The 27,340-nt window shown below is 59.3% G+C and overlaps 1 protein-coding gene across 3 annotated transcripts; it reads right to left on the bottom strand.

Annotated features, from left to right (window-relative positions):
- Nucleotides 1–65: 65 nt before the first annotated feature.
- On the bottom strand, nucleotides 66–26,110 carry FMNL1 (formin like 1). 3 transcript variants are annotated; one of them, XM_079905502.1, is made up of 26 exons: nucleotides 25,575–26,110; nucleotides 16,168–16,251; nucleotides 14,499–14,612; nucleotides 13,680–13,753; nucleotides 13,242–13,325; nucleotides 12,768–12,905; nucleotides 10,830–10,938; nucleotides 9,783–9,859; nucleotides 9,479–9,572; nucleotides 8,529–8,603; nucleotides 8,106–8,216; nucleotides 6,861–7,010; nucleotides 6,267–6,368; nucleotides 5,835–6,087; nucleotides 5,282–5,581; nucleotides 4,956–5,080; nucleotides 4,089–4,291; nucleotides 3,398–3,632; nucleotides 3,169–3,237; nucleotides 2,554–2,634; nucleotides 2,335–2,464; nucleotides 2,036–2,199; nucleotides 1,680–1,781; nucleotides 1,436–1,531; nucleotides 1,045–1,165; nucleotides 66–536 (listed from the first exon to the last, which is right to left on the bottom strand). In XM_079905502.1, exons 1-26 carry the CDS (start codon nucleotides 25,701–25,703, stop codon nucleotides 433–435), a joined length of 3,324 nt encoding a protein of 1,107 aa, XP_079761628.1. In that variant the 5' UTR covers nucleotides 25,704–26,110; the 3' UTR covers nucleotides 66–432. The 3 variants fall into 3 exon arrangements, with proteins under 3 accessions (XP_079761628.1, XP_079761630.1, XP_079761629.1); XM_079905504.1 differs by having other exon boundaries at nucleotides 14,529–14,612; XM_079905503.1 differs by lacking the exon at nucleotides 66–536 and adding an exon at nucleotides 612–889.
- Between the last annotated feature and the right edge of the window lie 1,230 nt (nucleotides 26,111–27,340).

Below are 27,340 nucleotides of genomic sequence, written 5' to 3'. Positions count from 1 at the left end.
TTGCTGAGCGAAAACACGTTGCGCCTGGTGGGGGCGGGCACGGAGCGGACGCGGATCTTTTGCAAACGTCTTTATTAATCTTGTATAAAAATAAGGTCCACGGGGAGTCCCCGGAGTTGGGGCGGGGTGGGGGGGGTGGAGGGGGCGCGAGGTTGCACTTAATAAGTTACAGGCCAGGCTCCGGCTGAGGCTAAGTACGGCTATTGGGGGAAAAGGGGTGCTGCAAGCAGCATTTGGGGGGAGGGGCCAGAGGTGCTGCCCCCAGTGGCCAGATGAGGGTGCACCCGCCTATCTGAGGTGGGCGCATGGTGTGGACCTCGGCGGAGGAGACTGCCCCGCCCAGCAGAGCTGAGGACCACCTTCCTTGAGTCCTGGCTTGCCACCCTCCCTGCACCCCCTCCCAGCCTCCCGGTCCATCTGCAGAAATAGTGGCTACAGGGAGAGGTCGGAGGTGACCTGAACGGGGGGTCCGGGGGGGCGCCGACGAGCGCTGCGACGGCCTGTGTCTGTGCGGATGTAGGGCTGGTTCCGCAGATCTGGTGGCGGAGAGGAGAGACATATACCTTTTCAGGAGTCTGCCCAGGGTTGGGACACCACTCCAGGGCACAGGCCTCACCCCTCTAGGGACACAGGTTGTGTGCACGTGGGAGGGAGCCTGTTTGTTTATCAGACCTCCCTCCAACACAGCCCAGCCATGCATGGTCCAGGGGAGGGCAGCATGACTCAGTCCCCCCAAGGACCCCCAGGGCTGTGGGCAGCCACTGGGATCAGAGGCCAGGCCGCTGGGTACCTGGGGGCTAGAGGGGGATCTCCTCTCCCAGGCTGGCCTCACAGAGGAGCCTGGACGTCCTCTTGCCGGTGCGAGCAGTGAAGGGCACCGTCTTGAGCACTGAGGGTTGGAAGGGAGGAGGGGAGAGAAAGGGAAAAGGAAAAAAAGAAAAGTAGCAAAGAGGCAGTGAGGCAGCCAGACCCCCAGGGTTGGGCGGCAGATGGAGGACAGCATAGGACAGACCAAGGACGGGACAGGCCCCACCAAGTCCTCACCTGTGATGATATCTTCAATGGCCCCATCACGGTCACTCTCGTAGATGAGTGGCTCCTTCTGCTGCTTCCGTTTCAGCTCAGAGATGAGGTCCATCTGTTGCCGCCGGATCTTGGGTGGGGACTGGGGAGGAGGGCGAGGGTATATAGCTCCAACTCCAGGATCCCCTTCCCCCACTGTGCCACTAAACCCTAGACCATCTGCCTGGTCCCCCATGGTAAGAGGAGCTGGCTTGAGGAAAAGGAACCCATTTCCACCCCAGGCTACTGGGGCATCCTAGCCTTGGGCAGAGTCAGTCCATAAAAATAAGGGTGTGCAGGAGGGCCAGATCTTTGGGGTGAGGATACCAAGCATCATTGGATCCCAGTACCAAGCGCAGGGGCAGCTGCCTACCTTGGGTGCGGGGGGCTCCCCTTTTTCCGGGGTGTCGGTGCCCGCCTCCTGGGCGGCTGCTGCTTTCTTCCACTGTTCCACCTCCTGCTCGGCTCTCTGAGGGGCCAAGGCAGGTCTGCGTAAGGGGAGTCCTCCCTTCCCTATCCCGCCCCCCAGCAGAAATAACCCCTACCACTCCCACTGCCCAGGTGGAGAGGCTGCAATGCCCTGCAGGGGTCCCAGCCTGCCCACCAAACACACATACCTTATAGGCTTTGATGAAGCGACTGAAGAGGGAAAAGAACGTGGAGGGGGACGTGGTCTTGGGGTTCTCTCCGAAGTACTCCACCACAGACTCGTAGGCTTCCTGCGGGCACAGCCTGTCAGCCCCACCAGCACAGACCCCTCGGAGCCTGACCACTGCTCTGTACCCCCTTAAGACACTGGCCACTTCGTCTCTCCTCCTCCAGGCAGACGGATGCTCCCTCCTGCCCCATCCCCCCAAGGCGTCCCTGCTGTGGTCACAGCGCTCCAAGCCTTGGCTACACAACCCCACCTAGGTAGTCCTTCACCCCCCACCCCAGCTTCCCCACCTCCCGGGCCGGGTCAGCCCCAGCCCACCTGAGCCGTCTTGCTGTCTGCCAGCAGCTTATCCATGATGGGCGAGTTGGCCTTCAGGAACTCCTTGAGCACTGCGCAGTCATCCTGCCGCACAAACTCCCGCTGGGTCAACTCCAGGCCTCGCTGCAGGGAGCGCACGTCGGCCAGCACGCTGTCCAGGGACACTGAGTGGGAGGTGGGGCAGTAGAGAAGCAGGGACTCAGAGCGGCAGCATTCCTGTCCAGTTACCTCCTGTGGTCCCGTTGCTTTCTCCCAACCTGTATCCGTCCCCAGGGCTGAGCCCCTCCCCCCACCCATACCTGAGCCTGCCTTGTCCAGAAAGTGCAGGTCGCTGTGGAAACCTGTGAGCTGTGGGTACTTCTCAGCAATGACCTTCACCAGGTAGTGCAGCAGCGTCTGCTTGCGGTCAGTCGACTTCATCTCCAGCAGCTGCAGCGAGGACCTTCTGTAAGCCCCAGGCCACCAGCCATCCCGCAGCCCCCGGGCCAGGGGACCCCCTCCTTGCCCCGCCCCCTCACCGCATCCAGACTCTGGAGCCGGAAGCCATAGGCTGCCCCACGCCTGCTGCTGTTCATGTAGTTGCCGAAAGCCAGGACGATCTGCAAGAGGCGGGGTGGGGGTGGCAGGGAGAGCTCAGCCAGGTGCTGGGGCTGAGGAAACCCCCTGAAGTGTAAATTGCACAAGGAGAAAAGGTGGTAAAGAGCAAGCCCTGCACTCAGCATGGATGCCTCAGGTCCATGACGCACGCATATGCGTGTCTGACACGTGTGCACAGCCAACACCATGGCACACCCAATTTTGTCACCTGTCACCTTACCCCAAACTGTGCTGCCAACACCTCCTCCAAGGCTGTGGGGTCACCATCCCCCTCACAGCCATATCTGTTGGTTCCCCGACAACACGATGCTCTGCTAATGAACCCTCAGGCAGGGTGTGAGGTGCGCTGTTGTAACATGGCCCCCATCCCCACCTTAGCTTTGCCCTTCTGAGCCTGGATGTTAGAAGTGGGAACCTTATAGTTGTTGCATCCCAGGGACTTAGGGCAGGGCCTGGGTCTCCCTCTCACACAACCCAGAACAGTCAAGGCATCATGGGTTGGCCCTGCCTCCTAGACCCTTGCCCTAGGCTCTCACCTCCAGGATCTGGCGGAGTTTGTCCGAGGACTTGATGGACATTGAGGCTGCAATGATGGCATTCAGTTGCTGGGGGTGGGATGGGGGAGGCATGGTAAGTTGGGGCGAGAGTGGGGGGAAGCCTATAGGAGGCTCAAGTACTCCCAGATGCCCTCTTGGAGACCAGGCTGCAAGCTGCCTCCTCCCCAATCCCAGCCCAGGCCGCATCGCCCTGCCAGCCCGCGCACACCGGCATGAGCAGCTGGGCAGTATCTGGGAAGTTGCCCAGGAAGGTGAGCGTGTTCATGCGCTCGGGCAGGCGGGGGATGCGGCTGAAGCGCAGCATGAAACGGTCCTCCTCTGACAGCTCCTCTATGGGTCGCTGCTCCCGCTCGAAACGGGCAATGAGGCTATGTTCATACTCTGTGGGCAGGAAGCGGGTCAGCAACTCCAGGAAGTCCAGGCCAAGGGTCTGTAGGTCGTACCTGTGAGGGGAGGGGCCGGTATCACTCCACACTCACCAGTTCTTGAGAGCAGGACCACTCCTACCCCCTTACTTGATTGAATAAATGAACTTAACTATTTGCTATTGCCAACAGCTTCAGGGAATAAGAGGTAACAGTCAAGGGATGCTGGGACCTAGGAAGCCCGGAGTCCCAATCATACATCAGTGGCGGCGTCCAGGCTGTAAATGCTTGGGCCTCAGTGTAAGGAGGCAAGAAGGCAAAAGGAACATCTCCATCCGGGCACGGACTCACAGTATGACCTCAGTTTTCTTAACTGAAAATGGGAACACAGTTCCCTGCCCTACTCTCCGACCAGCCCTGGTATGAAACTCGATGGACTCTGTTCCATAGTTGGGGCTCTTTTACTATCTGCCTAACAACCCCGGCCTAGCAGAGGGGCTGCGCTACCTCTAAGCCTGGGGCAGAGGTACTCACGTCTCGATGGCCTGGCAGATGCGGTCCGCCCCCAGGTTGCCCTTGCGCAGGGTGATGGCCAGGTTCTTGGCCCGGTTGGCCTCGATGAGCGTGGCTTTGCTGGGGGCCTTCTGGGATGCCTTACTCTTGAGGGTGCTAAGGTCTACATTGGGGCCTTGGGACTTTGTCTTGAACTGCTGCTCAAAGTCACTCATGTCCAGCTCCTGAGGGTGCAGAAAGAGGAGGTGGGGCTGGGCGGGGCCGGGGGCTGGTGCGTTCCTGGCTGAGCACCGTGCTTGGAGCTAGAGCCATCTATCCAGCCCTGACCAGGCCACCAGCAGAGAAACAAACCAGTACGCAGCCTGACCATGCACCTTGATGAGGGATACAGGCGAAGCACATGGAGCACCAAGGAGGGGCAGGAACAGCACCCCATCCAGGGGACCCAGACTCCAAGCCGCTTCAGCTGAAGCAAGAGCCAAATTGGCCAGGGTTAAAAAGAGGAAAGGGAAGGGCATTCCAGGCAGAGGAACAGCATGAACAATGGCCTGGAGGCAACAGAACACAACCTTTCGGAAAACTGAAAGTGTAATTAGAAGGGCTGAGGCCCTGGTTGTCTGTGGGAAGGTGGTGGGAGAGGGGCCTGAAAGCAGGAGAGAGGCCAGACTTAGGGGAGGGATGAGCCCCTCTGCAGGCATGGAGGGAAAGCCTCCAAGGGAGTCAGGACACACTGCCTACGAGATGCACTAGTCCAGTTTAGTTTGACCCCCATTCTTGGGCCTCCATAAAATGGGGTAGAGGAGGTGACCACCCCCAGTGCCCAGCATGATCCAGGCAGGTCCCCCCCTTCTCTGGTGCCCACACTGGCAGCAAGGCAGGACCACTCACCTGCAGCACCTTCTCGTCATTGAGCTCAGTGAAGACAGTGCCTGTGATCTGATTGGGTTTCAGGGCCACCCAGTTTAAGAGGGGCATTCTGAACTTGGTCTGGATGGGTTTCTTGGCCATCATTCCTGGGACAGAGAGGGAGTGGTCACTGGGGCAGTAGTGGGTGCCATGGCTGGAAGGAACCGGGGCCCAGGCCCAGTGAGGACACACAGAGCAGACTGGAGGCAGTAGGAGGCCCACAGACAGAGGGTCCTGGAGGATACTGAAGCCAGAGTACCCCCCACCGCACCCCCGCCTCGTCCCCATGCCCTGGGCAGTCTACTCACCCGGGCCCATCTCTGAGCCAGGCCCTCCAAGAGCAGCAGAGGGACCTCCCGCAGGCGGTGGGGGCGGTGGAGGCACCGAACCGTCAGCGCCCGGAGGCAGCGGTGGCGGCGGGGGTGGGGGCGGCTGGTCTCCCGGCAGCGGCGGCGGGGGCGGGGGCTCCGGACTGCCTGGGAGGGGCGGGGCCGGTGGGGGCGCCAGGGGCGTGGCATCCTGCTGGGAGGGGAGACCAGGTAGTGGGGGCGGCAGCGGCGGCGGTGGGGTTGCTGCTCCGGGAACCGGCTCTGCTGCAGGTGGGAGTTCTGAGCCCAGCGAGAACCGAGGAGGGGGCGGGGAGAAGGGCGTGTCAATTTCTTAGGTTGAGGGGTCATGTCTCCGCCTCCCCGCCCTACACATGCGCACTGGGCTCATTGCGACCCACCCGCACCTGCCTGAGCCACGCCCACAATCCAAACCTACCCCTCCCACCTCTCCCCGCCTGAGATGTCCCCAGGCTCCTCATGCACGTCCCGGTTCTGCCATTCCTACCCCACCCGGCTTGAAGCCCCTGCACACCTGGGCTGGGGGAGCCGATGGGCACCCTCGGAGTCGGGGCATCGCTGCCGCTCGGAGTTGCCACAGCGACCGGGAGGATCTCGATGGAGACGGCATCCCCGGGCCCCCTCAGGATACGGATCAACCCCTTTTCCTCCAGCTCCTCCACCTTCAGCTCTAGCGCTGAGGGCCGCGCCGGGGCAGGGGCAGGCACTTTCTCAGGCTCAGAGGGACCTCTGGAGGTGCCCATGGGGGTCGATTCACTGAAGCGCTCCTGCGAGCCGCCGGTGGGGGGTTAGTAACCACCGGCAAGCCTGGCACAGAGCCCCCATTTTCTTGCCGGGGTGGAGGGAGGTGTCAAGCCTAGAAGCCCCAAATGGTCTGTTCTTGGAAGTCCGTCCCACCCCTGGCCCGGCCCACCCACCCCCCAACCCCCCGTCCCCCCAACCTCACCCGCAGGGTCTCCAACTCCTTTCGGGTCTGGTTTAGCTGCTTTTCCAGTTCTGCTATCTTGGCCATGGATTCGTTCTCCGCGTCCCGAAGCCGCTCTGTCAGCTGTGGCACCAGCACATGGTGAGCTCCCACCCGCAGCCGGGCATTGGCATGGGCACCGAGGGGGCGGCACCAGGCATGCCTGCCTGGAGGGCTAGGGGAGGCTTCCGGATGTGCTTAGCCCTGGGGTGCCGCGGGGCAGCCGAGCCTGGCACTTGAACCCAAGTAGGTGAGGTACTGAGAGCACTGAAGTGCTCTCAGGAGGGGAAACCAAGGCACCACCGATGAGGGAGGGAGCTGGCAGGGGCCCCAGGCACCCAATTCCACCCAAACCAGGGCCTGGGGTCCGAGCACCTGGAGAAGAGGAGACCTGCCTTCCTCAGAGGTCCAGCCCAGTGGAGGAGCTCAATGAATATTCATTCATGGAGAAAGGCACCCAAAGGATTCAGGTGAAACTCAGGGGCCCCCAGCTCACGCCTAGAACCAGTGGCCGATATCCGTGTGGGGCTCTGTGGGCCTACTCTGTGCTGGGCCAAGTTCAGGAGCAGCTCTCACCAGGGCCACCTGCTCCTGCAGCTCCTCCACGTGCTCCAGCACAGCATTCTTGGTCTCAGTGTCCTCCAGCAGCGCACCCACATCAAAAACATTGTCCAAGTAGGCCTGAATCTGCACCTGCAGCTTGTCACTCTCCGTGAGCCGAAGCCTCTGTCCCCAGATGGAAGGCTCAGGTTGAGGCCTGGTGTGAGGGATCTTTCCAGTACCCCCATCACCACCGGAGCCCAGACAAAGGGGCCTGAGCCCTAGCCCACTTCTGTTTCTTTATTTTTTATTGAGATATAATTCATATACCATAAAATTCACTATTTTAAAGCGTACAATTCAGTAGTTTTTAGTATATTCACAAGGTTGTGCAAACCATCACCACTATCTAATTTCAGAACATTTTCATCACTCCAAAAAGACACCCTGTACCTGTTAGCAGTCACTCCCCATCCTCTCCTCTCCCAGCCCCTGGCAACCACCAATCTTTCTGTCTCTATGGACTTACCTATTCTGGACATTTCGTATAAAGGAAGCGTACAATATATGGCCTCTGTGTCTGGCTTCTTTCACTGAGCATAATAGCGTAATGTTTTCAAGGCCCATCCACGTTCTACCATGTATCACTACTTTGCTCCTTTTCGTGGCTGAATAATATTCCATTGAATGGACATATCACCCTAGCCTGCTTTTCACCTTTTGTGGATCCTGGCTTTCAAAAATCCAATCCCGAAGGCCCTGCTCCTCTGGGACGCCTCACAAAGAAATCAGAAGAAAGCTACAACCTCTCTGCTCAGGCTGAGCCACGAAGTACCAAGCCCCTCTGCCCATCTTCCCCAGAGCGAGGAACTCCCCCACGACCCAGCCCCATACAGCATGAGCCAGCTCCTGCTCTGGCCCCGTATCTCTGTGCTCCCCAGTGTAGGCCTATCTGAGTCTGGTGCTCCCAGAGCCAGACCGAGGGCCACCTAGAGCCCGTCCTAGCACCTGCGACAGCAGCCCCATGGTCTGAGTGCCTATTTTGCGGCAGGCTCTATACAGTTACGGTCTTTATTATTTCTACGATTCTCCTATCTTACAGATGGGAAAAGTGAGGCTTAGCGAGAAGAGACCTATCTAAGGTCACATGAGCTAGGAAGTGGCAGAGTCAGGATTTGAACCTTGAACCCAGGTCTGCCTGACCCCGGCATCTGTGCTAACCACTGAGCCATCCTCTGCAGCAAGCAAGTGGTTAAGTCCTGGGGGGAGTGCAGGGCTCACCTCCAAGTACAGGTCCAGGCCCAGGTGGGTGAACTCATATTGCAGGAAGACGCGGAAGTTCATGTTCTCCACCGAATGTACCACAATGTTGATGAATTGCATGCAGGCCACCTGGGAGGCGGGGCAGTGAGCAGGTCTGTGATCCTCTTGGTGGGGGGTTCTCAGTGACTTCCACCCCCCCCAGTTTAACCCCAAGTCCCCCACCCTTGCCACATTTCTCACCCCACTGATCCAGCTTTGTCCCACCCATATCTCTCCCACGTACCCTCCTCCCAGCCTCCCCCTCACTGACATCCGCCCCTCCCCCACCAACCACTCAGTCCTCATATCTGCAGGAGCTGAGCCCAGATCCCAGATACCCAGGCTCCTAACTGCTCCTGGCACCCTAGGGTGACCTGGCCCAGGCTGGGCTCCTGAGCTCACCATGAAGTCAATGTTGCTGTCCTCGTTCCGGAAATATTCCATCAGCTTTTCAAAGCGGTGCTGCTCCCCACACACCTGGGTAGGAGGAATGGCTGTCACTGAGGTCCCAGTGACACACCTCCTAAGCTATCTTCCAGCTGCCCCCTTTATGCTTCTGTGAGCACCTCTCAAGTTAAATCTAAGTCGGGCCATGTCACTCTTCTGCTCAAAACCTCAATTCCCTCTTGATCTCTCACAGCCCTCCCCAACACTGACCCATTCTGGCCACACTGGCGTCCTGGCACATTCCTACCTCAGGGCCTTTGCACCTGCTCTTCCACCTGCCTGATGTGCCCTTACTCAAGACAGCCACCACATCAATCCCTCACTTCCCTCACAACTTTGCTCAAATCTTACCTTCTCCATGAGGCTTCCTAACCACCCGGCAACCAGTTCCCCCTCCCCTGACAGCTTCCCTGACTTTTTTCCCCAGAGCATTTACGATTTCTTCATAGACTGTGTAATTTGCTTATTTATTATACCGCTGATTATCTGTCTTCTACTGCCTTCTTTGTTTCTTGTGTTCACTAATGTATCCCAAGTGCCCGCTCTGTGCCTGACACATTGTAGCCCCTTGACGAATATTCATTAAAGGGATGCATTGATCCTGCGCTGCCTTAGGCATCATATTCTCATGCAGCTACTTCTCGCGAGCCTGTTAACCAGAGTCAGCAACTCCGAGATGTGTGGATCAAGGCCAGTTTGGGCAGAGGTTCGGCAGATCCCCATAGCTGTCCCTGTCGCCCCAGGCAGTGCCCCTGCGTGACCCTGTACCTTCCCTTCAGATGAGGAAACTCCCCAAATACCCACCCAGCGTCCCTAGCTGTCCCCAGCAGAAGCCACAATTGGCAGCAACAGGGCTCCAAGCAACACTAGAGGGCAGGTACATGTTTGGGTGGGGGCTCCATTACCTCCTTGAAGTTGTCAAAGGCGGAAAGGATGATATCGTGTCCTCCCCGAACCAGGCACACTGCCGCCAGCAGCTCCAGCACCAGAGCCTTGGTTCTGGGGAGAGAAGGGGCAGGCTGTCCCTTGCGAACAGGCAGGCCCCACAGCAAAGGTGGATGTGGGCTTGGCTAGGGGGGAGGACAGGGGAGCTGATGGGGTGGGAATGAGCCTGGGTAGTGGTCCTGAGAACTGAGGGGACAGAGTAGGCAAGGGGTGAAGTAGGAGGAGAAACTAGACATGGAGAAAGGTTAGGGGCCTGGAAATCACCTAGGGTTCTTGTTGTTGAGGCTCAGAGCAATCTCATTGACACAGGCTGGGTGGTTCATGACGAGGCTGAAGCCAGACTGGGGAGAAAGGAGAGGTCAGCTCCTCCAGGCAGACCCCCAGGGTTCTTTTTTTTTTTTTTTTTTGGCTACGTGAACCCAGGCCCCCGGCAGTGAGAGCGTGGATTCCTAACCACTGGACCACCAGGGAATTCCCAGGAAGTTCTTTATATCCAACCACGACCTCCTGGGTGGCAGCCAAAGCCTGGTCCCTCTTTTTAAATACCTTTGTCTGGGACTTCCCTGGTGGCGCAGTGGTTAAGAATCCGCCTGCCAAGGCAGGGGACACGGGTGTGATCCTCAGTCCGGGAAGATCCCACATGCCGCAGAGCAACTAAGCCCGTGCGCCACAACTACTGAGCCTGAGCTCTAGAGCCCACGAGCCACAGCTACTGAAGCCCGCGCACCTAGAACCCGTGCTCCGCAGCAAGAGAAACCACCGCAGTGAGAAGCCCACGCACTGCGACGAACAGTAGCCCCGCTCGCCACAACTAGAGAAAGCCTGCACGCAGCAACAAAGACCCAACACAGCCAATAATTAATTAATTAATTAATTTAAAAATAATAATAAATAAATAAATGCTGTTGCTCAAAAGCCAGTGTCAAGACTCAGTACCTTGGACAAAGTGAGTCCTTTAAGGCCAGCTGAGTGAGGGAGGAACGGCTTCACCAATCACCCCTCCAAATGAAATAACCCAGAGGCTGCTCTCCCTGGTGTGCAGCCTTTCTTAGTGGGGTGCCTAAGCCCCCACGTGAGGCATAGCCATGCCCCAGCCATGTCCAGGGTATTCTAAGGGACCTGACCAGGCAGGTGCAGAAATCTGGGCTTCCCCTCAAGACTCATCAGCCTCAAGACCCTGCACTAACAGCCCAGATCCCCAGGGTTCTCCAGTGGGGACAGGGTGGGGGACAGTTGGTCCCAGAACCTCGGCAGCTTAGGCAGCACCCAGGGAGGACAGTCAGTGTCAATGCCCCGGGCCCACTGACCAACCTGGTAGTTCATGATGGCACGCAGACACATGATGCAGATGTGGACGTCATCCTTCTGGCTGATGATGCGGGAATTCCTCAGGGCCTTCCTGCTATGGGCCGGAGTCAGCCTGGGCAGGTGGGGAGGAGGCAGCAGGGGTCAGAGTCCCAAACCCAGCTTCCTATTCCCCCCTATCACTCAGATGGCCACTGGAGTAAGAGGGGGCACATCTGGAAACGTCTGCTTCCCGTCCACCCAACCAGAGAGGCCAGCTGAGGGCCGGAAGTCTTCCTCAGTTCTTAGGCCTGGGGCCTGGCATTTCCGGGGGGGAGGTGAAGAGGCGGGGGTCAGGGACGCAAAGACCCCCTAACAGCGACTTGGTATTAAAAAGGGTTGCTGGGGCTTCCCTGGTGGCGCAGTGGTTGAGAGTCCGCCTGCCGATTCAGGGGACACGGGTTCGTGCCCCGGTCCGGGAGGATCCCACATGCCGCGGAGCGGCTGGGCCCGTGGGCCATCGCCGCTGAGCCTGCGCGTCCGGAGCCTGTGCTCCGCAACGGGAGAGGCCACAACAGTGAGAGGCCCGAATACGGCAAAAAAAAAAAAAAAAAAAAAAAAAAAGTTGCTGTGTTGTGGGGATGGAGAGCTTATAGAGGGAAAAGACCGCCAAAGCTTGTGAACGGCCATGAAAATACTCTCCACAAGGTGGCGCTCACAGCCACGTGAGTTTACCTTGCATCTTGACAATTCAGACAGCCATGGGTCAAATCCCAGCTCACTGATTACTAGGCATGCATGTTACTTAATCTCCCCGGGCCTCAGTTTCCTCTTTTGTAAAATAGGAATGGTAATAACAGTACCTTCCTGATAGGGTTGTTGGGACTATGAAATGAGCTTAGAACAGCGCCTGGCACATAGTAAGTGCTCTATGAATGGTTTTGCTGATTTTTCGCTAAAAGAAACATGATTTTTTCCATTGTCGCAGAACCACCAGTCAATACTGGAAGGCCCCACTCCTCGCTCTTCCTGCCACATCTCCCTTTTCCCGTCATTGCTCAAACGTGCCTCTGACTCTTTGCTTGTGCTGTTCCTTCTGCCTGGAATGCCCTTGCCTGTTCCCACCACTGCTTCTAAAGCCTGTATCCATCTGCAAGACACAGTTCCAATGTCATCTCTTCTGGGAAGCCTTCCTGGTGCCCCAGGCAGTGGCCACCTCCCTACTCAGAGTTCCCAGTCATACTTCCATGACAACCTGTCACACACCGTCTCCTACTAGATGGAAGGCTCCCAAGGGCAGGGTAATCTGTCACCTGAGAATCTACCACCATGCCTGGTACATAGTAAATGCTAAAAAAAAATGTTTGTTGAATGAATGAACAAAGAAATATATTGTGAGAGTTTAGAACTTAAGATGAAGTTGGTTTCCTAGACCCAGAGTGGGAAGGAAGGTACCTGGGGTCCACATGAGGCTCCAGGGCCATCTCCTTCCCTCTCCCCACCTCCCAGCAGGATGTCATTAGTTAGGGTGGGCTGACGTATCCGAAGCAGCTGAATCCAGGGGTGTCACCTGAGTTGAACACCTCACCCAACCCCACCACCACCCTGGAAGCTGACCAGGCATGCACCTGCCCCTAGGTGGCTACGTACCGGGGAGAAGGGGGGCATCTGGAGTCCGCATGGGAGAAAACAGGGGGTTAGATGATACAAAAGGGGTCCCACCGACCCTGAAACCACCCCTCTTATCTCAGATCCCACTGAGGTTCCAGCCTCTAGGTGCACTCCAGAGGCCTCTTAACACACACATTTCCCGAGCCCTGGGTGAGGCCCTTACTCTGATCCCCGATGCCAGGCTACCCCTCTCACCACACCCAGGGCCCTGGTGGAGCAGGCTGGGTACAGCCGTCCAGGGGTGAATTCTCCATTCACCCCGCCACCTGCCACCCCGCCAGGGGGCCCACATACTTGATGGTCAGGTGGCGGCTCTTGGGCTGTGGCAGCAAGGATGAGGGCGGGCCCTTGCTGAGATCTTCCACCGACTGCTCCAGCGGCTTGCTCTTCTCAGAGCCCGGGGCCCCATTGTCTGTGCTCTCCATGTAGTACCTGTGGGGGTTAGACTGGGGATGGAGGCCAACACTGCAGGGCACCTCAGAGGGGGTGGGGGGAACCCAGGGAGAGACAGAGCTGCAGGAGAGACTGGGGGCGGGCAGAGGAGGCTGTGTTCTTGGCGCTGTGCTGGGCCTAGCAGGTCCCAGCTGGCCACCGCAGGCCACCTCCCTCCCCGTCCACGGCAGGCCGTCAGGAAGGGGCCTTGCTCAAGCCAACTGCAGGGCTCCAGGGTGGACCCAGGCTAAGTTGCCTGGAAGCGGCCCGAGGAGTGGGCGAGGCGCAGGAAGGCACGGACTCTGGGGGTGGGCACCAGGGCAGGGCCAGGCTTACGTGACAGAGCACTGCACGAAGGCCAGGTACTCGAGCAGCACATCCAGGCCACGGTTCTCCTCGTTGAGGAACTCCTGCACCCACCTGCAGGGCACAGGGCTCCCTGAGTGCCGCCCAGGAAGGAGGTCCTGCCCAGTGTTGGCACAGAACGGGCACAGCAAGGGCCCCTGGGCTGCCCTTTCCCAGGAAGACAACAGCCTTGCAAGACCCAGTGACGCCAGGCGATGATGGTAGAGGCCTCGGGCAGGACCCACAGTCCAGCCATGCCTCAAGGGGCAGGCAGAGGGTGGGCAAGAGAGGACACCCAGCCTGGAGGGGGCCCATAGGCACAGCCTCTGGGGGGGATGGGGGGATAAAAAGGGGAACCCAGGGGCTGCCTGCTGCCAGAGCTCTCCCCCCTCCCCCGATCTCCCCAGGGAAATCTGAGCCCTTGCTCACCCAATGTGGTTGGTCCTCAGGGAGGTCTCCAACTCCCGTAGCACCTGGGTGGACTCCTGGACTCTCCTCTTAAACTGGGAGCCAAGAACAGGGGAGTCTGGTGGGTGGAGCGCAGGCCTCAGCCCACAGTGCCTGCCCACCCCGACAGCTGGCCTTTCACACTCGGCAGTCTAGACCACCTCCACACACCTGCCCAGCGGAATAAGCATACTCAGGCCACACATACGCCCCCCCCATACAGACACACAGGGTGCGCACCACGGCCACGCACAGACACGAAAGAGGCACACACGTCTCTAGACACAGACACACAACGCACACGCGCACACACACACACCCATATATGAGGACAAAGGGTACACACACATTCAAACATGAACACCCTGGGTACACACACACGTGCATATCCATACACAAGTACAGTGGGTACACAGACATAAGACACTCACATATCCACACACAGACACATGGGGCACACACACACACACACACACACCCCTATACAAAGACTCAAGGATACACATACATCCATATGTGGACACAGAAGGATGTACGTAATACACACACGCACATCCGTGCCTATGCACACACACTACACAAGTACACACAAGTGTACACATCTGAGTACAACTAGGAGCTGCAGAGGAACCCGTGAAAGCGCACGCCCAGGGCACGCTCAGTCCCCTGTGAAAACGCACACACACGCGTCCACGCACCCACAGAAGCCTGCAGAAAAGCCTATACACACAGTTACTCCAGCTGCCCAGAGCTTGGAAAGTGCAGGGGGAAAGGGACAGAGAAAAAGCGGGCGACATATACCCCTAAGTTGGACATCCAATCTGCTGCTACCTTGCGGCTGACCCCACCGATTTCCAGGTAGCTCTTCAGCTTCTGGATATAGGCTTCAGGGGGGTTCTTGACCTGAAACCGCTCCTGCGGAGATGGAATAGGATGTACAAGGGGCAAATGGCCAACCCTTGTCCCAGAGTCCCTTTGTCAGCTCCGACCCAAGGTCCCAGGCTGCCTTAAGACCCCCCTGAATACCAAAGGCATAAACCCAAACATTCGGCCTGCCACTTGAAAAGACCCCAGTCCCCGGCCAGGCCGTCCCTTGGTTTATGGCCACAGGCCTAGAACAGCCTGGATGGAGTGTGGAGGGGTCAGTCCAACTATACACCCCACCCTGGAGGGGGAGACTCAGGCAGGCCAGTGACTGGCACCCTCCCAGCCCTGTGCCCTCCCTGGGCCACATCCCAGCCCAGAAGTGGGAGTACCAGGAGGAAGAACACTCTGGAAGGGCCTTATGAAGCGCCCAGCTCCTAGCAGGATGGGGGCCCCTCCCGCAGGGCTCCGCCCCAGTCGTCGTGTTCACCTGTGTGTGTGAGTGCGCACGCGCGAGCACGTGACCTGTGCTCAACAAAACAATCCTTAACTCCCCCACCCCATCCAGGGCTCCAGGAGCCACTCACACAAGAGGCAGGGGCCCCACTAGAGGGCCTCCACCCAAAGGAGCTCCCACCCTTCCCAGTCCAGACCCCTCAGATATGCCCAGCCACCCCCCTCAACCTCCCACTTCTCCCAGGCCTCTGTGAGCTCAACCTGAGATGCCAGGCCAAAGGGGCAGGGACCCCTACCCCAGCCCCAAAGCCTCCGGAGGCAGCTCCCCACCCTCTCCCCATAGCCCTGCCCTCACCCCCCAGACTCCCGCCCTGCCAGCTCATCCCATCCTGGTCCACTAGCAGAAGCCGAAGGCCCAGCCCTGGCTCCCAGGAGAGGCTCCCTGCTCCCCAAATCCCCACCCCCAGCCTCCAGGGCCACAGGCCCGCCTCCCTCCCTCTCTGAATCACTGTGGCAGCCAGGCCCCTCCCTGCCACAGCAGGCGTCCTCCCTGCTACCTCAGACAGCAGCCCCACAGCTGAAGGGGCCGGGGCAGCCAAGAGAGCCACGAAGGTGGCAAGCCCAGGCAGCGACTGAGAACCAGGAGACGGGGCCTCTAGTCCCTGCTCTGCCACTCGGGAGCTGGCTGACTTGGGGAACAGCTCCTCTGGATCCAAGGTCAAAGGAGGACAGGAATTCCTGACCCTCCTCCCCACCTCCCATGGGGTGGAATGAAGATGTCCAGCCCTAGGGCTGTCCCTCTCTTCCCCAGCCCAGAGCTGGAGGGTGGACAGAGCCTGCCCCGGGAAGCTCAGCAAGGAGGATGGGGACACGGCTCCGGCTGCCCCGGCCAGTACCCTGGACCAGCCCCCGTCAGCTCTTCAGAAGGCAGACCCAGCCCTGCTCGTGACTCATAAGGTCCCTGGGGAGGCCCAGGCCCAACACAGGGGGATTCCAGAGTCCTGCACATGCCCTCAGCACCCTCCCCAGATGTTACGCTGGCCTCTGGGCAGGGTCTTGGCCCTGCGGCAGCGTGGCAGTGTCCCCTCTCCTGCCAGCCCCAGCCTGGCCAGGACAGGGAGCCCCGATGACGGAATGGGCCTGTGCCCACCTGGTCACAGATGAGCTCCCACTTCTTCTCGTTGTCATACTGGCTCAGCAGCTGGACCTTGTCCGGGGGCAAGTTCATGCAGTTCTGGGGAGAAAGACGACAAGATAAAGATGCTGAGTCTGGGGCCCTAACCCGAGGGGGAGAGGACCATGGGCGTTGTCAGGGGACCCACTAGAGGTCAGCTCCCTAGTAGGCCTGTCATTCACATGAGTCCCGTCACCACCTCACCCCCGGAAATAAGTAGCATTAGACCACGAGAACACCGAGGCCCAGAGATGGAGCACCTTTCCGAAGGCCCAACAGCTAGAAAGTGACACTGGGATTTGAATCCAAATCTGCCTGACGCCAGGGCCTGGGCTCCGTCACCCCTAAATCGCCCCCCCCCCCGGGCACAACTGGCACGGAGGCAGGAGCATGGGTTCGCAGCCTAACTTCTTGGGACCTCAGGCACCTCTGGGCTCGTTTCCCCACAAGTGATAAGGGGGTACCATCTCTTCTCCCATCTGCATGGGAAGCTAACAGGGACCGTCTCTGGCCAGGCCCAAGTGTGGCCAGGCGTGGACTGTGCCCCGTTCCCACATGCCGCCAGACAACACGTGTACGTGGTCCCAGCCCAGGGCACCAGTGTCTCACAAACACCACAAAGCCTCTGCAAGGACAGCAGCCAGCAGCCCCCGGCCCTCTCCAGCCCCCTCCCACTTGGTCACTTCGGGACAGACCGAGGGAGGTGACGTCAGATGGGCAGGGAGTTCCAAGCAGGTGCATGGTGGCTGCAGGGCCCAGGTGGATTCCAGGGGAAGGTCACCCAGTTACAGGAACCAGGGAGAGCAGCCAGCACGCTGGGTCTGTGGTGCTGGTGGCCCAGGCTGGGACTCCCCTCGAGAGCTAAGAAAGGTCAGCACTGCTCTGCCTGGGTCCTCCTCCCCCAGCCACAGATGACAAGGGTACAATGTGCCTGCCGAACTTCTCCCCACAGGACAGGCTTAGTGTCTCTCCTGGTGCTACGGAATCACCAGGTGCCACCAGCGCTAGGAGCTCCCTGGACCCCCAGGACTTGGCGTGTCTCCCTAAAAGAACCAGCAGATGATGCCCGTTCACCCCGAGTCAGTAAACCCCAGGTTTATTGAGGGTCTACTATATGTCAGGCTCCAAAAGACAGTTCTGGCCCTCGAGGAGCTTAGTCTGTACTGGGGATGTGGGAGCCCCAGGGAGCCCCAACCCAGGGTAGAAGAGGCCCCTGTCACCAGCTCTGATGGCTCAGACTACACATCCTCAGTCACGTGGCCCTGAGAGGAGGCCACAGCTGGAGCAGAGAAGGGGCCACACCCACCCAAGGCTTCTCAGCCAGCTTCCCCTCCCGGGTGCTAAGCCTAATTCAGGGTCTCTGGCCAGACCTCACCCCGAAAATCACTGCCTTAGGTCGGCCCCAGGCAACAGGAAGCTTGGTACCCTCTGCCCCGGTTGCCCAAGCTTTCCGGCCAGGGCCCCACTTGAGAGGTGAAACTGCCCACCCACCAGGCCCTCCCGCCCCGGGCCGGCTGGGCATGGCGATACGTCATTCCTCTCCCCCGTTGCGAAAGTGAGCCCAGATTGAGGAAACCGCCTGCGGTCTCATCGGCTGCCCTCCCCCAACCTGCCAACAGCCAGGACAGCTCCTGCCCCATGGGAGGGACTGCCCAGGAAGGGGCCCTGGAGCCCAGGGAAGGATGTACCTGGCCAGGGAGGCCTCCCTGGGGCCATTCTCTGTCTCTGTCTCTCTCTCTTTCTCCCTGGTCCCTCCAGATCCATCCCCACCCTACAGAGACCCAGGGTGGGGCAGGGCCGAGGTGGGGGTGGGGGCCAAGGCTGAGGGGGGTGGAGGAAGCAGAGAGAGAAGGCAGGCGATGCCAGAGCGGCCAGCACGGAGGAGGAGGTGGGGGGGGGGGGAAGGAGGGCGCAGAGGAGTGCACGGAGGAGGAGGAGGTGGTGTCGGGGGAAGGAGGGTACAGAGGAGTGAGGGGGAGGGCTCAGCAGCTGAGCCTTAGAGGGGATCGCGGCTTCCTGACGCGGGTCCTTCTGGGCTCTCACCCACCCTGGGGACTTGCTGGCTCCAGGAATGGCCCCAGTGGCGCTTCTAGAGACAGCAACTAATCATCATAATGACTCCAACGACTGCGGTGCCAGCTTTGCCCGAAGGCTTACCAGCCCTGCTCACACATGGCAGCCTTCCACCCTCACCACCATTACTGGCACTGCTATTAGTCCCATCCCACAGGTGCAGCACAGATTAGTCCAGTCACCTGCCCAAGGTCACGAACCCAGTAAGAGGGGAGCCAGGCTGACTTTGAGCCCTGAGCCAACCCAGAACTAGCGCCCAGGTCCACTCTCCCAGTTCAGCCCGCGGTTATTACTGGGGAGGGGGAGGTCCCTGCTGGGCCAGCGCCCCGTCCCAGCAGTGGTGGAGGGCAGGGCACCCCTTTGCCCCTTCCCCACCTGGGCCTCCTCAGGCCCCCGGGCCTACATGCCAGCCTGCCAGACGGGCTAAATTTAGGCTCGGAAATCAGAAATAGCTCTGACAGCGCTGAGCACTAATTAGCAGCTGTTCCTCGGCTGTGCCCACAGAGGAGACGGGTACCCGAGGAAGCAGGAGAGGGACCAGCAATGCCACTCACTCAGAGTGGGGTGAGGCCATCCTGGAAACAGTGACAGACCCCCAGACTCGGGGCCCTTAGCAAGGAAGCAGGGGACTGGGAGACTGGGGACTGGGAGACAAGCAGAAGGTTGGCTGATGGCCCTCAGATGGGACAGGGAAGGACCAGGAAGTCCAGGTGTGCGTGGCGGGGGGTTGGGGGGGCGCGTGCGGGGGGGGGGGAACACCCGCCTCCTGTGGGGGGGTGCGGCTGTGATGTGGAGGAACCCAAGCGGGATTCAGGGGACCCAGGCTCTGGGCCCACCTAGCCTGACTGCTTCTTTGTCTCCTTGAGCCTCAACTTCCTCCTCCGTAAAATGGGCACACTTCCCTCCTACCTCAGACTCACAGGGCTCCCGGGAACCCTTCAGTGAGAAGCTGTGTGGGGTTTTTTTGTTCGTTTGTTTTTGTTTTTTTTAACATCTTTATTGGAGTATAATTGCTTTACAATGGTGTGTTAGCTTCTGCTATATAACAAAGTGAATCAGCTATACATATGCATATATCCCCATATCTCCTCCCTCTTGCATCTCCCTCCCACCCTCCCTATCCCATGCCTCTAGGTGGACACAAACCACCGAGCTGATCTCCCTGTGCTATGCGGCTGCTTCCCACTAGCTATCTATTTTACATTTGGTAGTGTATATATGTCCATGCCACTCTCTCACTTCGTCCCAGCTTACCCTTCCCCCTCCCTGTGTACTCAAGTTCATTCTCTATGTCTGTGTCTTTATTCCTGTTCTGCCCCTAGGTTAGAAGCTGTGTTTTGACGTAATAATACTCTTCAGGGACGTACCACTATGAAGAGGCATGTCACAGGTTGGGGGGGGTCAGGGGAGTCCACTGAAGACCCCAAGGTGAGGGCTGTGTGGCGGACAGAAGTTGGTGAAAACATTCGGAGAAGCGGACCTGTCTCCAAGGCTTGGCCAGAAATGAACTGAGCCTCCAGCTTCCACCCGCTGCTGCCCTTCACACTTTTCGAAGAGGGAGATAGGGTTCACCTCTCAGGGTGTGGCCAAGAGAAGGAGCTGTTTCCCTGCTCCTCCTATTAGAATGGGTGGGGATCATTCCCCTGCTTCCCTGCCCCCTCTCTGTGTGTCAGAAGGGCCTCCAGCCCTGCACACCCAAGGCCAGCCCCTTGCAAGCGGCCCCCCATCCCGACACTGACATGTGGGCAGGTGTCCCTGGAGACTGAAGGGGCTCCAGCTACATGTGGACACAGTCACACCCTCCAGTTTCACTTTTAGTTTGAGCTGAGACTACGTCCCAACCCACCCGCCCACCCTCTCCCTAGGAAGCCCAGCCCTTCAAGCCCCAGGATGCCCTTGAACTTAGGCACCAGCCCGTCTCAGACCAGCCCCACAGGCATTCCACAGCCTGATGGATCCAGAAGCCAGCCCTGTCCCCCGGCCCCACTTCCCCATCCATCTCCCCTGCCCACCTCTACATGGCTTCAAGCTTGGTTTTAGAGCTCTCAGGGCATCTCCAAAAACAATCAGCGTTATCCTCTTTTAAAAATTCTGGTATATGGATTTTCTAGGGCTCTTATAAGCAATCCCAGGCTTAGAGGAGGGTGTGGGGTAACCCAGCCCTAGGGTGCTAAGAACCCCAAAAAGTTAACAGCTTCTCCCGTCAGGGTTGAAGGGTCCCCATGGCAGGAACAAGGGCAAGCAGGGTAGGAGTCAGGGCAGGCACTGCCCTTATAATCCAGGCTGGTAGGAGAATAACGACAGTAACAATAATTAATATTCCCCCGAACATTCAATCCGTGCTAGATGCCATGCTAAGGGCTTTACATCTATTAACTCATTTAAATCTCAACAACAAGCCTACACAGTAGACACTATTATAATCCCCTTGCCACAAACGGGAAACTGAGGCACAGAGCCATTAAGCTGCTTGCCCAAGGTGACCTAGCTGGCAAGCTGGTAAGAAGACTCAGTTTCCTCGGAAGAAGGAGCGCTCAGAGCAATGAGAAACATGGGTCCCGGCCTCCCAGGGGTCTTCTGCAGACAGCCTGGCCCCCGCGCCTGTCTGAGGAACCAGGAACAGCCGGCCCCATTTCCTGCCACCCAGCACCCTACATTTCCTGTTGTTGCCCACACTGAGCTCTTACTCACTGGGGAACCCCCCCTCACCAGCACACCCTCTCTCTGAGGGAAGTGGAGGCCTCCCCACCCCTCCCCATGTGCACACAGCTACCGTTAGTGCCACCGCTGCCCCACCCTCCAGGAGAGGTGGGCCCTCCCTCTCGTGGTTTCCGGCCACCAGGCAGTTTTCATCTAGGCCCCTCTGTGGCTGACGTGCTTGATGGCAGGGAGGGCAGCCTGACCTGTGACTGCTGAAGACTAAAGACAGCACCCTTGGTTGGTCTTGGAAACGGAGGTGGGGGGAGGGAAGAGGCAGGGTCTGGGCTCCTTCACCTCAAAGGGCCCCAAGATGAAGAGGACCAGATCAGCCTCAACATCATCCTGTCCTCACAGTGGACAGTGTTTACTGAGCACTTGTTCTGTGTCAGGCATTGTGCTAAGCGCTTTATTTAATCCCCTCAACTCTAGTTAATCCCTTCAACAATCCTAGCAGGCTGGCATATACCCTTTTCTTTTTGGGGGGCTGCACTGCACGGCCCGCGGGATCTTAATTCCCCAACCAGGGATGGAACCTACGCCCCCCGCACTGGAAGTGTGGAGTGTTAACCACTGGACCGCCAGGGAAGTCCCTGGCATATACCATTTTTATTATCTTTTTACACGGGAGGAAAACTGAAGCTCGGAGAAGGTGGGTAACTCGTTCAAGGTCACACAGGTAGTAAGTGGCAAAGACAAAACTCAACTGCCAAACTTCATGACCCCAGAGCCCAGGAAGCTACTCAGCCTCTCCTGTGAGTGACCCCTGCCCTTCTCAGAGGCAGGGAGGGCTGAGCCACCTCCCGGGGCTCCATGTTCCCAGGAAAACCTTAGAGGTGGCCCAAGAGCAGCCCCACCTGTTCCTGCCCGTCTCCCCCAGCTCTTTGCCAACTGGTCCCAGATGTCACTGTGAGTCATGCTACCACATCCCTGTGTTTCCAGGGGCAGCACGTGCCAGCGCTGCCTGCTGGGAATGGCACCCCACGGCCTCTGCCCAGCCCAGCCTCTGACACGGGGCCACAGCCCCACTGGGATCCTCCACGTGAGGCCCCAGAGACGGGAGGCACGGGGCCTAAGCGACCCACAGCTCCATCTGCCCCACCCCAGAGGAGGGAGCTGCCTGAGCCGGCAGCGCCTCGGTCACAGCCTACAGAATGGAGACGCCCCCCTCTGCCCTTCACCCCCAGTCCCAGCCCCAGCGGGGAAGGAGCCCCCCGAAGAGCAGGACTCCCAGCACCCACACCCTGCCGGGGACCGCCCTGACCTCCCCACGCAGCCTGGCCACATGCTAAGGGCACCCCAGGCCGCCAGGCCCCATCAGGCAAATTCCTCTCCTCTTGAATGGCAGCATCACTTGGCCTCGAGCACATCACGGCGCCTTCCCTTGATTCCTTTGCCCCTGAGTTACAGGCGCCTCCCTGCCCAGACACATCGGGGGTGTCCTAGGCCAGGCCGTAAGCCTGGCAGTTCTAACAGGCCTGGAAGGAGTGCCCTGCCACCCCAAACCCTGACCCCTGCAGGGGAAGGCCTGAAGAGGCTGGAAGACGCCCAGCGCTCAGCGTGGCGTAGGAGAGGCGAGAGCACGGAGCTCGGTGCGCAGGTTTTCCCACCATCGCGGCAGGCAGCCGTCACTCCTCCACTGTTGCTAAGGCAGCAGGTGGAAACCCTGGATCAACCTGCTCTTCCTCCGCACCACCATTTAAGCAAGGGCACCCCTCTCTCTCAGAGCCTCCCCAGAAAAGTAGCTCGCACCACCCATTCTTGCATGGGAAAAAGGCTGCCCAGGGGGAAAGGGAGAACAGCACCCTCGTCTCCTGTCTGGCAGTGGGCCTCGGTCGGGATACCCCTAACCCATAAGAGGAGTTCCACAGCCAGAAGCCAAGGAGTGGTTTTAGATTTCAGGATCCTACCAGCCACCAGGGATGAAAGGGCTGAGCTCCAGTGAAAGGAAGAGGTTCCCTGGGGCCATGTGACTAGATCCCAAGGGGAGGGCTATGCTTCCCCCTTCCAGACTGGGGGATCCCTGGGGGTGGGAGGCCCACCACTCAGCAGTCTGAGGCTCTTCTCCTTTTATTAATTTTTTTTCCTAAGGATTTTATATTTATTTATTTATTTGGCTGCGTTGGGTCTTCGTTGCTGCGCACGGGCTTTCTCTAGTTGTGGCGAGCGGGAGCTACCCTTTCTTTCATTTTCTTTCATTGCGGTGCGCGGGCTTCTCATTGCGGTGGCTTCTCTTGCTGCAGAGCACAGGCTCTAGGCGCTCGGGCTTCAGTAGCTGTGGCTCGCGGGCTCTAGAGCGCAGGCTCAGTAGTTGTGGCGCACGGACTTAGCTGCGCGGCATGTGGGATCTTCCTGGACCAGGGCTCGAACCCGTGTCCCCTGCATTGGCAGGCGGATTCTTAACCACTGCGCCACCAGGGAAGCCCTCTTCTTTAGACATTCACTGAGGACAGGGCTCAGCTCTGGCCCAGGAGGCAGTGCTCAGATGGAGGCTCTCCCTGTAATCCCCGTCACTGGGACTATAGTTTTAGCCAAATCTGCATCCACCCCCCACCTCCCCCACCCCACCCCCCGCCAGCCTCAGGCAGGGGCCAAGGGTATAGTCCCAGGGCACGGTGATGAGGAGTGCCGAACGAGGTTCTTAGCCAAGTGACCTTGGGTTGGGTGCCTTCTGTGAGTACAGGACATGGGACAGGCTGACCCATCACCAGGAAGAAGGGGGAGGTGTAAACACCCTGGGGTTCCTTGGGGAGGGGGGCGGTGAACCCCAGTGGGCGCTGCTGCCCTAGATTTCTGCCTAGCCACCACCGCTTTCTCCACCGGGACACCTTCGGACCCCTCTCTGGGCCTTCACCCTCCACGCCCCGGTTCTCAGGGACTCCCAGCGGCACTTAGCATCAGACTCAGCCAATCGGAGCTAAGGCCAAAACACACGCAAGCGCGGCAGTCAAGTCCTACACAGGCATCAGAACCTCACCACTTGACTTTTGGATTTTCCGGTGGTCTGAATTACTCACCCAGCTCCTCCCCCTTAGGTGTGTGTAACAGAGAACGGACTGGGACCTGGACTTCACCCTGAGAGCCCATCCCCCCCGTCCATAGACACACACTTAGGGGGAAAGTCAGGCTGGCCAAGGTCCAGGGATCCACCACCAACTCAGGCTCCCCAGATGGCCCCCAGAAACCGTCTATCTCATTCTTCCCCCTCCCCCTTCTGCTCCGCTCAACTCAGCTTTGTGAAGACATGGATTTGGGGAAAGGGAAGCAGGTGGAGAGGTGGGGTATTTGGGGACTAGCCTGATGTGAGGTGTCCCTCAGTGTCCCTCCCTCTCCCCGAATCAAACAAGGTGCCTTCACGGGGACAGCTCAGACCCCGCCCCACCCTACAGCTCCTTCAAATCCCTCCCAGCCTTTCTCCTGGGAGGGGGCATCAGACAAGACTTCCTGGAACTGGGAGGAGGGGCCACACAGGGGATCTGGCAAGTAGGGCCTCAAGGCAGGCCAGGGGAGGGGAAATGATGTCAAGGAGGTGGAGAAGACGAAGAATCAACAGGGCCACCAGCCTGCGTGGCTCTGCTGCCTGCCTCTACCTCGGCCCCACCCTCAGACCTGCAGTGCTAGCCTGCTCGGACTTGGAAGTGCCTCTGGGGAAAAGCACGGCCTTATTTGCCTGTCACCCAGGGTCTGGCAAGGGAGCTGACAGCAGACAGGCCACCAGGCAATTAGTTAGGGAAGGAGCCTGGGACAGGGTTGAGATAGGGAGAGGGAAGTGAGAATGAGTGGCCATTTCCCCTCCCTTCTTCTACCAGGTCTTAGAGAACCTGGCTTTGCTCTGGAGCCCCTACCCACCAAATCCATCCCAACTGCCTCTAGGCTCAGTGGATGGCTTCCTCCCCGGTGGCCTAGTCCCCAAGCCCCCCAATCCCCTGGAGCAGGTGACAGTGAGGGAGAGGGGCTTCCAGACTTTTGCTCCACCCCAAGCCAGAGTGACCAACCCATCCTGACCCCGCCCTTCCTAACCTTCATCTCTCCAGTGGGTGTGAGGGGACGCACAAGATAAGGACCCACAGACAAGCTCTCCCGGACATGCAGTGAGGGAGAAACACAGACACCCCCAACTGCATGATCTGACAACCCAGCTCCCAGCAGCTCAGGCACCAGCGGATCAGGACCAAACACCTCTACTCAGTTTCCAGCTCCTAGGAGGTTAAAATATAACCCCTTATGTCTTTGACCCTGAGACACAAGTAGATGCTATTGCACCCTGTGGCTGGGCCTGCATGCAGTGGGGAAGGGGGTGCTCCGGGACACCTCCCCACCCGCGTGCTGCGCTCCCAACTTCCTCACAGGACATTTTTGTTTAGACCTTTAGACCCAGAAGCGCTGTGGGAGGGGGTATCTTGGGGAGGGAGACTGGACGGTTGCAGAAGAAAGTTTTGGGGGGAGAGTGCTAAGTCACTTTTTAAGAAACCACTGTCACTCCCACCCCCTGGAGGGGCCGCCACCAAGCTGCCGGAGATCTCCAAGCGGTACCTGAGCCCCCGGGGGCGGGGACGCGTGGCGAGCCCCTGCCGCCCCCCGCCCGCGCCCCGCGCACAGCGGGCCACACTCACCAGGACCCGGTTAAACCTCTCCTCCAGCTCTCCGGCCGCGGGCATCGGCTGCTTGGGCACCGCGGGATGCTTGGGGGACAGCGCTGCGGGGCTCGCGGGCTGCTCCGCGCTGCCGGCCGCGTTGCCCATGGTGGTCCCCACCCAGTCGGCCAGACGCCTCCAGCCTCGGAAATCCAGCTTTCCCGGGGAGGGCGGATGAGGCTCCCGGCCTGGGGGGCGAGGAGGGCAGCGGCTCTCGGCGGCGGCGGGGGCTCGGCGACGCGGGCGCTCGGCTCAGCGGCGCGCAAGGGCCGGGGCGCGGCGTCCCATCGGGGCGGCCCCGTCCGAGGAGCCGGGCGGCGAGCTGCGGGGTCGGGGGAGGAAGTCAGGCTGCAGGCCGCCGGGGCCAGAGGGCTGGGCCGGGGGCAGGAAGCTGCGGCACGGGCTCCCCCCTCGGCGATCTTCTAACTTCTGCTGTCGCTCCCTGTGCGCGCAAACCGCATTTCGCCTCCGCCGCCGCTACGCACCCAGCCCCAGGGGGGCGGGCTGGAGGGAGGGGGAGGGCGCCGGGCGCCTGCCGGGGGTCGGCCGCAGCCATGGCGTGACGGAGAGGGGGCTACCGACCCGCTTCACCTGCCGCAGAGGGGGCGGCCGGCGCCGCTTCACCTGCCGCAGCGGGAGCAACCGAGGCGAGGCAGAGGCGGCGGCGCGCTCGGCCGCGCCTCGGGGTCCTAGAACCGCAGGCTCCCGCTCGCTAGGAGCCGGGCGACTGGCGGGGTCTGGGTGAAGGGGGTCACGGCCTGGGGGACTGAGGGGGCAATCATCGGAGTCGAGGACTGCCACCACTTATGAGAGTGGCTTGGAGACCCATGACGGTGCGGCGTTGGGACGCAAGGGCTGCGTCCCCCTCTCGGGTTCCCGCCGGAGAAGGTGGGAACCCCCTTCCAGGCCCCCCACCCCTTGTTTCTCCCCTCCTCTGTTTAGCCCAGGACCGAGCTGAAGACCACAGAGAACCATCTGCAAATAAGAATCCCAAAGCAGGGCGGGGGGCGCAGATCCAGGCCAGCGGAGACCCCCGCGACCTGTCCACTCTGGACCAACTCTGCGCCTGCGCCGGCATCCCCAGTGCTTTTAGAATGGGGGCGCCCAAGGAAAAAGGCAGGCTGCGAAAATCTGGGGGCCACCAAGGCGGTCTCAAGGAGAAGCGCGGGTATTGGGGAACGGGAGGATTAAAGCCAGCATCCACGCTGGGAAAGGAGCAGGAACCGCAGAGGGGGAAAAAATCTTGAAGCTGTCACCTCCAGAGACCTACGGTGGCCTCTCGCTTGCCTTGACGTATAACAATCTCTGATGTCTGGCAATTACAGAAATACTTCCAGAGGTCTTCTTTCATTCATCCTGACAATGACCAGGGAAGGTAGGTATTGATATCCTCATTTTAGAGGGGGAAATTGAGGCTCAGAGTGGTTAAGTGACTTGCCGAAGGGCACACAGCTAATAAAGGGCAGAAACAGGCCTCCTTTCTCTCCACCTCCAAAATCTACAATGCCTTGGAGCTGCTGCCCCTTCCTCCCTTTGGCCCTCTCATTGAGGATGGACCGGAGGATGAGAGAGTATTGCGGTGAGGCGGGGTGAGGGGGGGGTTGGAACCCCAGGTCTGGGCACAATCTCCAGCCTGAATTTGAGGCTTTTCTCTTTCAGTTGCTCTTCCCACTCCCATCTATTATTATTATTTTTTTAGTATTTTTTTTTTTTTTTGCGGTACGCGGGCCTCTCACTGTTGTGGC

The sequence above is a fragment of the Stenella coeruleoalba genome (genome assembly GCF_951394435.1).
Source record: "Stenella coeruleoalba genome assembly, chromosome: 19".
NCBI lineage: Eukaryota > Metazoa > Chordata > Mammalia > Artiodactyla > Delphinidae > Stenella > Stenella coeruleoalba.
This window is presented reverse-complemented; position numbering and strand designations above follow the sequence as displayed.